At 35.7% G+C, this 12,083-nt stretch overlaps 1 protein-coding gene across 1 annotated transcript in view; it reads left to right on the plus strand.

Annotated features, from left to right (window-relative positions):
* The window catches only part of LOC142150794 (dynein axonemal heavy chain 3-like), a 947,133-nt gene that overhangs the window by 768,193 nt on the left and 166,857 nt on the right, over positions 1–12,083 (plus strand). Inside the window, 3 exon segments of the mRNA XM_075205980.1 lie at positions 1,275–1,446; positions 4,522–4,655; positions 4,756–4,927. Coding sequence (XP_075062081.1) covers positions 1,275–1,446; positions 4,522–4,655; positions 4,756–4,927 — 478 coding nt within the window.

The following is a 12,083-nucleotide window of genomic DNA, read 5'->3' on the forward strand; positions in this document are numbered from 1 at the left end:
CCGAACAATGTAGAAAAAACATAAACACACAAAAATAATATGTGTAATATAGACAGTCCCCAAACTCTCATTAGATACAACTGTTGCTAAACCAAGTAGTTTTAGGAGAAAAAGCAAAAAAGTTATATTAGAGAAGGGATTTGACCAAAAGTTGAAGTGGGTTGTACTTTCGAAAATGGTTGAAACAGAAAAATGTCACTTCAAGATATCTGCAAACCCACAAATGTAGGCACATGCCCTTTTATAGGGATGTTCCCAAAGAATGGGAAGTTGGAATATTAATTAAAATGCTAACAACTATGTGCACTTCGAGGTTTGTAAATCACCCTTAGAACATTGGAAACCTCTGATTAGAATTGCCTTAAAAATGCTTTTCAAAACTAAATACTCTTTTTAAAATGACATATACTGAATGTATAGGGTTGATTGAAAGTAGGTGGTATAATTAACATTTTATTATATGGAGTTTATTTCTTAGAAGAGTGAACATTACGCTATAGAAGCACATTCATGCCTGATATAAAATGACTCAAAAATTATTAGTTTTTAGAAAAACATTCAACAAGTTAAAACACTAAAAATATGGTAATTGTCTTTAGTGATGCATGCATCATATTGGTTTACTGTGTTCTCATTGTCACTAATTAAAGTACATTGAATTTTAATAGTTCTACTTTTAATACAAGGTAGGTCAGAGAAAGCAGTTGGCTACAAAGTTAAATGATTTAATTGATAGAGAACATAGACGTATATTTGCTAATACTGTATTGAACATAAAATAAAAACAGAAATGATTTCTCAAGCAAATAACTTACTTTGACTTAGTGTTTCAGATCTTGTGATTTATCTTCTCTACAATACCTTATATAAGGTAATATAGTATAAACAGTAAAAATTAGTCTTTTTCTCTCAATGTGCCTTCTTATGTTCATAGGGAACACAAATAAGGCCAAGAGGCAAGTAATGGTTTTGTCAAACAGAATTACTCTATAACTATTGCACAATAATGTTGCCTCTCAAACTGTTCAATATTTCTGATCAAAAACCTAGATTCAGAATGTAAATGAAGCTACATGTACGAGCAAAGTCTAAAAATGCAAAAGCTAATCATTTCCAGTACATTATCCTGTCAACTGGCTCTCATACAAAAATACCAGCTGGATAGCAACCTTTGTACAGTAATGCGATTAAGAAGAAAATATCCATGCTGCTTTAGACCTGCTCATAATACCATAAGAGTAATCTTCATAACATATTTATGCTAATTATTTAAGGTTGAAGCTGGATCGAGCAGAAAAACTAATTAATGGACTTGGTGGAGAAAAGCAGCGTTGGAGAAGCATAGCCATGCAACTGGGAGATACTTACCAGAACATAGTTGGAGATATGTTGCTAAGTGCTGGTATCGTGGCATATTTAGGTTCATTCACCTCAGAATTTAGACAAGTATGTAGCATTGTTAAAATAATTATAACTTTTATATCATTTAATCAAAATGTGTGGTGTTGCTATACAGTACGTAATAAAATTTACATACTGTGCTGTAACTTTATTTCAGTGCTTTATGCAGCTTTTTTTCATCATCTTTTAGTTCTTAGCCATGATTACATGCCATCACAGAAATCTGGCTTTCTTTCACCTACTCTGTCAGACGTGATGACCGCCCAGGTGGTGGGGTGGGCATCCACCTATCTACCAATTGTACCTTTTGTGTCATCTCCCCGGAGCCCTTCCCTTCATTCTTTTACTTTGAAATCCACTCTCTATCCATCTCTTCTACCCCATATATCTTCGTGTCTCAATTCTCCACCGCCCTCCTGGTTCCACTTACCAGTTTCTTAATAATTGTGTTGCCTGGCTTCCCCACTACCACTCATCATCGTAGTTGACTTAAATATTCCTATCGACAACCTAACAGACCCAGCTCTGTTAAACTTCTTGCCCTTTCTACCTCCTTTGGTCTCTTACAATGGACCTCATCCCCCACCCACTGTCTCGGTCACTCCCTAGACCTTGTCTTCTCCCATCCTTATGCTCTTTACAACTTCTTCCTTCTCACTCTTCTACTTCACTCTTACCTCATCTCCTGCACACCTCCCCATGCCCCAAATCTACCCTTTCTAGACACAATCTTAATGCACTTGATCCTGCTATTTTCACGTATTCACTTGAAACTCTCCTCTCCCCTTTATCCACCTTGGCCTGCCCCAACCAAGCGGCCTCCCTCTACAAACACACCCTCACTACCACTCTTGACTCTGCTGCCACCAGCTTTTCTGTCCACTTTCGTTGCTCTGTGCAAATTCTTGAAATGTTTTTTAGATGTATATAACATGATTTAGATATAGAGTCAATGTGGGGAACAAAGGATAGGTGTGAGTCAAGGATTACACCTAGGCAGCGAGCTTGTGGGGTGGGATTTATGGTCATGTTATCAACAGAAATAGAAATGTCAGGTATGCTCTTGTTTGTGGGTGGAAATATTATTAACTCTGTTTTAGAAATATTAAGTTTGAGTTGGCGAGAGGACATCCAAGATGAAATGGCAGAAAGACAGTCAGTTACACGGGACAACACAGATGTCGAGAGATCAGGAGAGGATAGATAAATTTGGGAATCATCCGCATAGAGATGATACTGAAAGCCAAAGGAACTTATTCGATTTCCAAGAGAAGCGGTATAAATATTACACTATTTGGTGTAATATAAATTAAATAACATACCTCTGTAGAACTCCGGTGCTATGTTGGTATAATTGAAAATAGCAAAATAACTCACATTAAAAAAACAGTTGCTAAGTAATATAATACTTTGCAACTGGAGAGGTGAATCCACAATCACTCAATCAGAAGCGAGTAGCTAGTGTTGCTGATCATCATCATCGTCAGCGTGTATTTGCACCTGCACACCAGCAGGCATGCATCTCCATGCTGGTCTGCTCAGTTATACCACCCCTTCACTCCCATATTCCCAAGCATAAAGAGGCGCAAGTACCAAATTTCCATAAAGCCATACAGGAGGTGTATGCATATTTAGTGGGTATGCACAGAAACAGATTTGCATATTTTACGCTATGCAAACTTGCGTACGCCCTACATCCAAGAAATTGGATGTAGGGATATAATTTCATAAAGATTTGACATCACATGTTTGAATTGCAATCAGATATAATTAGAAACGCTCAATTGTTGTCAGTACAGTACTAGTCTGGTATAATGTAGAACACTATTGTAGACAATAAAGATGTGTGATCTTGAAATTATTTGACTTTAAAAGCCTTTGCCCTTGTGCCATTACAAATAAAATAACTTCTAATATCTGTATGGTCTACTGTAATGTATACATTTTCCTTATACATATTGTGGCTCATAATGCTCTTTCTAATTGTTGAGGTAATTTGACAGAATTGTATTTTTTAATTTAATGGAAATATATTTGTATTTAAGATTATGTTTTGGCTCATTTTTTTGCTTAAGTAGATTTGCATTTTTCATATTCTGCTGGTAATGTACTATTCCATCTGGAAGGTTGTGATAAAGACCACTACAGTACAGTGACATAAGGACAAGAATAGCCTGTGTTTTTCCTCACTTTAGTTTGATTCAAAATCATCATGCTTTATCAAGCAGGAAATGATCTGGCAATAAACACTAAGCACACAATTCAAAGATGAAAAAAGAATCACAGTATGCTTCTATATGGACATAGGTTTAAGAATATTTCAAGCGGGTGTTGTAATTTCAAGTGTTTTGTACCTAATTAACTCTTTCTACATTTATTTTGTCATTTCAATTGCTCCTACATTATATCCAACATTTACTTTTATGTAGTTTTAGTAACTTTTTATTTCATAGATTGTAAATGCAAATGCATACAAATGCAGAGTTTACAAATATTGGACTATACAATTATATAATTATCATCATTAGTTATATAATTTATAGACTGTAAAATCTGTCTATTTTCCAGTTTTACATGCATTGTGATAAATGGAATGGGCTAGTAACAACCACACATGCTAACCAGCTGGGTTTGGAAACCACATGTCCTATTTAAGGACAGATAGGGTGCTTAAACTGGCTCTTTTGGGGCTCAAATTCTTCCTTTAGACATCTGCCTTTGCAAGTTCGTAACTTTATTTTCCAGACATTCTCTGCACCCTAATTCTGGCAACAAAGAAAAACACAGTTTTTAATCTAGCAGGGAAAATAGCAATGGCATTAGGTACACACACAATAGTTTAACTGGGGAGTTCTAAAATAGCATAGAATAGATCTATTGAATATAGTAACATGGTCTATCCTTGAGGCTCCCATTCATCTATAGAAAAAGTTCCTAAAACCAGCGTAGCCCTAGGAAAACTAGGGCCTATGGGAATCCTACCCATTTTTGAAGAACTGAATTATAAATGCTAATGCAAATTTGCTTATTCACAGTATTGCTTCTAAAATTGTAAATTACTATTTGGTACAATCACAGTTTTCTGTAACTTAATAGTATAATTTTCTTTTCTGCCTTAAGGAAATCTTACAAAAATGGTTCAGTATGTGTAGAGACAAACACATTCCGGTCTCTGATGGATTTGCACTCTCAGGCACCTTAGGAGATCCAGTAAAAATAATGGAATGGCAATTTTATGGGCTGCCAAAAGATAAGTATGTCAGCTATTCTGCTTTCCAACATATTGTTTTGAGTAAAAGACGGGATAAATGCAGGGACAGAAAAGATCCTTACAAATCAGATTTTCTTTTTCAGTTTCTCCCTAGAAAATGCCATTATTATGACGTCAGCTCAACGTTGGCCCCTCATGATCGACCCTCAGGGTCAAGCAAATAAATGGATAAAAAACATGGAAAAAATAAATAAAATTCAAATCTGCAAAGCTACTGATTCAGACTACCTTCGAACAGTTGGAAACAGCATACAGGTACTAAGAGATTAAATGTGCTTCCCTTGCTTGGAATCATTTATATTTGTGTAAATATTACAGAACAAAAAGCTGAACAGCAAAGAGAAAGTGTGGTTAATTCTTTACACGTTACACTGTTTAAGTTATAATTACCTTGTTAGTCTCTGTCATCTTGTCAAGCTCTTTATTATGATTTATGACCCCAAGGCACCTGTTCACCACTCATCTCATGGCTTGCTGCCTATTCAGATCATTTTGAAAATATTATGAACAATTGGCTGCATGAACGTTACAGTGTTGACTTGTATGATTTGTTTTTAAATTGTCTTTATCACAAGAAATCAGTTCCCACCTTGCATTTGTTTACGCTATCACATCAAGTATTTTTAAAAAGTCAAATGAAATTAATTAAATGGTTTCTCTTATTAGCCTTATAAGAATTAACGCTACATGGGCACATTCAAAAAAAAATCTGCATTTTATTATTGATAATTATTTTATATAGACAGGGTTATTTCAACCTAAGATACACCACAGGTGTTTTACTGCCTTTGAAATTCTAACATCAAGAGAAGTTATTTTGCTTCTATAGATAACATTCAAAGATTTTTTCAAATAACCTTAGTTTGCAAAGGATAAAAGTCAGAAAATGTAGCAGTTGTCTGTTTTTAATAATTAGCATTATCTTAGGTTTATGAAACATATCTACTGTACACCCAGTTTGTTTATTCAATATTTGTTTATGGTTGACAATGCACAATTTATTATGTAACATAAATATGACAAGTATTTAATAAACCCTTTTAAGAATAATGTGAATTTTATTTCACTATGTAACTTTTATGACACCTTTAATAATTAACACCTGTTAATTATTGAATTGAGGTGTTTCAATTAGACCTCTTGCCGGAGATGTATAAAATTAAGCACCTAGCTATGCAGTCTCCATTTGCAAACATTTGTGATACAAAATGGGTCGTTCTGAAGAGCTCAGTGACTTCAAGCGTGGTACTGTGATAGGATGCCACCTTTGCAATAAGACGCTTTGTGAAACTTCATCCCTGCTGGATATTCCACGATCAATTGTAAGTGATATTATTAGAAAGTGGAAGTGTTTAGGAACAACAGCAACTCAACTCTGCTTGAAGCAGAAGACCACGTAACATCACAGAGTAGGGTCAACGAATGCTAAGGCACATGGTGCGTAAAAGTCGCCAACACTCTGCTGATTTAATAGCTGAAAAGTTCAAAACTTCCACTGGCATTAATGTAAGCACAAAAACTGTGCGGCGGAAGCTTAATGGAATGGGTTTCCATAGCCGAGCAGCTGCATGCAAGCCTCACATCACCAAAATCAATGCCAAACGCCGAATGAAGTAGTGTAAAGCACACCGACACTGGACTGTGGAGCAGTGGAAATGTGTTCTGTGGAGTGACGAATCACTCTTTTCTGTTTGGCAGTCAGATGGGCGAGTCTGAGTTAGGCGGATGCTGGGAGAACGTTACCTGCCAGACTGCATTATGCCAATTGTGTAGTTTGGTGGAGGAGGGTTAATGGTATGGGGCTGTTTTTCAGGGCTAGGCCCCTTATCGCCATTGAAGGGCAATCTTAATGCTTCAGGGTGCCAAGTCATTTTTTACAGTGCTATGCTTCCAACTTTGTGGCAATAGTTTGGGGATGGCCCTTTCTATTCCAACATGACTGTGCCCCTGTGTACAAAGCAAGGACTAAAAAGACATGGCTTGATGAGTTCGCTGTAGAAGAACTTGACTGGCCTGCACAGAGCCCTGAGCTCAACCCCATCGAACACCTTTGGGATGAACTGGAACAGAGATTAAAAGTCAGGCCTTCTTGTCCAACATCAGTGCCTGACCTCATAAATGCTGTGAAAGTCAAATATTTGGATGCAGAAAATCAAATTGATTAATATTGTTTTATCGTGCAATTGCGGTTAATACGCCACATGTTATGACGCAATCATACAGATAAATAACGCACACATACATTTACATTCACACATTCATTATGTAAATAGTTCACTTTAATAAAGTTCCAACACACAGTCTTTTATAATCAAATGTAATAAATTTAATAGGTTAATGTAATAATATTAAAACCACTTTGTTGATATTTAAGGATATTTTTGAGGATATTAAACATATAATGTTTAGTGTCATTTGAATCCACTTTTCACCATCATACATCATCTACTACATTTGCTAAGCGATCGCACCTTGCATATGCAAGTTATGAATGATAAAATTAATGGTCAAAATGATAGTGTGTGTAATGATAATAGACCAGTGTAAACCAGCTTTTCGGAGGGAAGACACATAGGCAGCTGTTTGAGAGTTGACCCCCATCCTTGGAGGGCATTGTTTGAACCGACCTATGACCTGCATTACACTGGACTGTCCTGAATCCTGAACCAATGGAAACATGACATGGTATCACTACTGTTTTTTATGTACCACTGTATATAAACCAGGCACTGAGACCATTATACAGTCTACTTGACCACAGACTTCAGGATTGACTAACTGTATGCTGGATCCAGAGCGCTTGCATATGTATCGGCTGGACTTTATTTATTGAATTGTTATTTGTTGCATCTTGCTATTAAATCTATTTGTGCATTGGAACCACACAAATCGCAGCGGACAATGTTTTATTGATATGCGATGAAATGACTTTAATAATATTCTACAGAATGAATGGGCACAAATTCCTACAGTCCAACATCTTGTGGAAAGCCTTCCAAGAAGAGTGGAAGCTGTTATCGCTGCAAAAGGGGGAACAACCTCATATTAACATATATGTACTTGAATACAATGACATTGCAGTCACTTTTGGTATAATAGTCAGGCGTACGTATACTTTTGTCCATATAGTGTATATATATTGTGGAAAGAGCCTGCTACTGCTGAAGCACACGCAAACAACTTCTTCCTTTTTATGCAGTTTTAATGTCAGGATGGTAAATGTATTTAACACCATACAGATTTCACACTGCTTCTTGAGTCCCTAAACACTTCACTAGACAAAGACCAGCTCTCTAAAGACCAGTAATCTTCCCCAGCATTGGTCTCCTTGAATAATGAAACAAGCAAGGTTTTATACATGACACTCTTCCCACAGCCCTAGCTTGATGGGCAGGTGACACCCACCTTCCATTTAAGAGGAAACTTCCATCAATGGTTCTGTTTGCCCTGACACAAACACACCCTGTCTGTTTGCTGTGAGGAAGGACATTTCAAACCATATAAGTTAACCAAACTTTAAACTATTGTTTGTCACACATAAGCCTTCATCTGGTTTATCTTCGATCTAGGTGCATTACTGTACAAATGTTTTACTCTGCTTGCATGCTTACTCTGCATATTGCCAGCTAATTGCCTCCCTTTGTTACAATATGTGTATGTATGTATAATGGAGAGAGTCTCTCTATTATATCAGACTGTTAATGTCACCATATTGGAAAGTCCCAATGTATAAATTAAGCTGGGAATGAATGGCCAGAGTTACCTCTGCACTGCTGGCTACATGTAATTATTTTCCCTGGCACCCAGGAGAAGCCAAGGTAGCACTACTTTGCTACATATGATTGCATATTGGGAAATAGTATTATCTACAAAAATGTAGGGATTGTGGATAAATAGTGTGACTATGTAAATAATAATAGCAAGACTGTAAAAAATGGATGCCTGGATGACTTTAAACTAGTCACAAGGGTCACTTTTTTATCATTTGTAATTCAAAAACTTTTATCTCATTACTGTGCAACGTCTAACAGCTGGGATTCAAAATGATTTTTGATTCATATGATGAAGGGCCACAAAGCTTGTTGCTTTAAGGAATTGTTTGTGCCCAGTACATAGCATGGAAACTATAGGAAAACGTTATCCTTAATGCACAGTGCTAAAGTGAAAGTACTGTGATATGCAGGGCGTGGGAAAAAATTAAATGCTTGGCATACATACCACCATAAAACATACAGCAAAATATACAACATATGACAAAAGTAAATACTTATCCTGCATGGTATGGAGAAGAAATATAAATACTGTGCACATTAGACTCAACTGTCCCCTATACCCATTACATATTGTTCCAATTTCTGTCATTTATACATCCATGACGGCTTAATATCCTAATCTCAATGATATACTGCCCCCTTACATCCACACACAGTCTATTTATGCCTACAAAAATCTTGCTTATGCCACCACATATCCTCATTTTTCCCCTGCACAGCTTCGTTATATCAGCGCAGCCAATCTATGCTCATCAGACTCATCCGGATATAGTAAGTAGGAAGTAGCTTTAGTGCTATGTTATACAACCTATAGTCAACTCCAGCCAATTGAAATTCACTGTAAGCTATAGCTGAAGTTCATTACAGGAAGTGATACCTTAACGCCAAGATAAAGTTATCACAAGGTTGAATATCTTCCAACAACTATCTAATAAAAGTACAGTGGGATCAAGAGAAAGAAGAGCTGTGCTTGGGGAGGTTACCATCCTCAAGATGTTATTAGGGCATGCCTTGCCTCCCAGAAAAGAGAGACAGTGAGTGAAACAAATATAAATAATAATAATAATAATAACAAAAACAACAACAACAGCAATAACTGTACACAAGTAGGTGCCTTTTACACTTTACGTTTTAGTGCTCTATTTGTCATGGCAATATTGTATTATATTTTAGAATACAATTTAAACAATCTTCAGTGTAAAAAGATAAACAGAACACTGTTAATATAGACTGGGTTAAATTGAAAGACTGTTCATTGTGCAGACTCCTTTATGTAGGTAGAATTGTTATTTCTACATGGTTGAACAAGTCTGCCTTGAGGTTTTTAGAAGTAAAAAAAAAATGTAAAAAAAAAAATACCCTCTGGAGCTGGAAATCTGTCTGTTTCTTCCCATGGGGTCAGTTGGCACAGAGTGAGACTGACACAGTTTTTATTTTTCTTTCAAGTCCGTTTCACTTCACCAAGAAGCAAAATAGGCGAATCTCAGCCTCGTGGGGTTTTTGCTAACAGTTTTACACTAAAAATGCAAACCATCCATTGTAGATTAGTGGCTTAATTTTAACAGCTGGATGTTTTAGCTACGATCCCAGCTGTATGTCAACATGTTTGCCAACTAAATAGTAATACAAATTGAAATATAAATTGTGTTGGATTTAGGTAGACAGCGATCTTTGAGTTACCCCTTTTCACACATTTCTATATTTCTTTTTCTAAAACATACATCTTTATTTATATATTATATAATGTATTGCTAATTTATTATTTAAAATCCTAGTAGTTAAAATCTAATTTTACTGAAATAGTGAAAGTTACAGTGGATGATCAGTTTCATATACCTACAATAAAACAGAGTAGTCATTGAAATACACTTTTTCTTTATTATTATGTCTACAACATTTCCGTTTTTAAGAAACTTAAACCCCTTTTTCATTTGGTTGCATACAAGACTGTTCACAGTCGTTTCCACAACCAACTCTTCTTAGAGGGAACAAGAGAGTAGAGTAAATAACTAAAAGTGCAGTGAATTTTTCACTAAGGTTTTCCTGGGTCTTAAATTGTAGCAGAAACAATATGGATATCATCATGGTTACTCAGTCGGTATTAGAGGGGGTGTATATTGTACACAATAACTAGTATTTCCATGAAATATTTTTAATAAAAAAAATGTTTTAATGGTGTGGTAGTTGTTGTAAATATTTATTTGGAGAACAAATGCTGCAACCGAAACAAATTCCTCCATGGCTTTTAACAGGCCCTGGTGCCAAATTATGTGGATCACAGCAAAATTTTGTACAAAGGCTTTGTATTGCCTTAGCCAATAAAAAGACTTTGGGTATGGCTGAACATGATTGCATCTGACGTGCTGAGCCCACATAAATTGAGAGAGAGAATTCCGCTATCAGTTAGGAATAAGCGCAATGTTTGGTGGTAGTCAGCAGGTTTTAATTATTAAAATAACATCAGCAAATGTTAATTACATGTCTGTGTCAGGCCCCTAATTCACTGGGCCCCATAACATTGGCTGCTATGGCTGTGAATGAATCAATGAATAGGTCTTGATTCAATGGTATACTTTCTAACATGCCTATAATACTATACTGTACATTGAATACAATACAGTGGTGGAAGTGGGTTGGTATATGGTAGTATGCCATTTCGCCATTTCTCCTACTGACTTCATTGTAAAACTATTAAATTGTATTTGCTTTCATTTTCTATACCTCCACATCTAAATTTCTACTTCAACCTTTGTGTTTAAAGGGCATATTTTTAAAGCTCTAAGGTGTTTTTTGATGATATTCTTACCAACATTATTTTTTTGAACTATGTCGCTAGTTTGTAATACTTTAAATTAGTACTTTGTTCCAACTTTCCAAAAGAGGCACAGGATTGCCATAATATTCCCTGGTGATTTGATTGTTTGCCATGGTAATCCTGTGCCTTTTTCCAATAAGGGTTATAGGCTTATTTGTTTTATGCTCCATTATGTTTTCACTGAGATAGATATCATAGTCCACTCAAAAAATACATTTCTTTATTACACTAAATATTATGCATCTTCAAGCCAGGATAAAACATAAAATAATTATTTTTACTAACGCTATTACTTTACATGGCGTTTTCCTCTGAAATTTTAAATTGGGGGAAATTATATTGTATTGCAGGAAAAGGCTTTACACTTGGGGTATAACTTACTATGAGGAAAAATACTTTATGCTTTTATTCACGATGCACTTTTCACACTTTCACTAAAATGTTTTTTTCCAGTTTAATAAATAGCCGGAGTATCCATTATTTCAGAATTATCTATGACTGAGTCAATTCCTATATACAATTTTTTGCTAACAATATCTCCTCACTTTACTACACTGTACCTGAGATATATACACACACCATTATTTAACCTAGCCCTGAATAGTGAAATACAAGAATATATCCTGTTGACCCACTTTATGATTTTGAGTTCCCTAGTCATCTAATCTATTTATTAATATAGCATTTGTTAATGTTCCCCAAAATGATCATAGATTGTACAATTATATGCATTCTGCAATTGCTTAATGTGTGCTACCGCTGTGTTAAATGTCAGTCACTACTTTTGCTAGTGATTGGCCAACATAGGCTAAAAGAGGGTCTA

The sequence above is a fragment of the Mixophyes fleayi genome, chromosome 4, assembly GCF_038048845.1.
Source record: "Mixophyes fleayi isolate aMixFle1 chromosome 4, aMixFle1.hap1, whole genome shotgun sequence".
NCBI classification, from domain to species: domain Eukaryota; kingdom Metazoa; phylum Chordata; class Amphibia; order Anura; family Limnodynastidae; genus Mixophyes; species Mixophyes fleayi.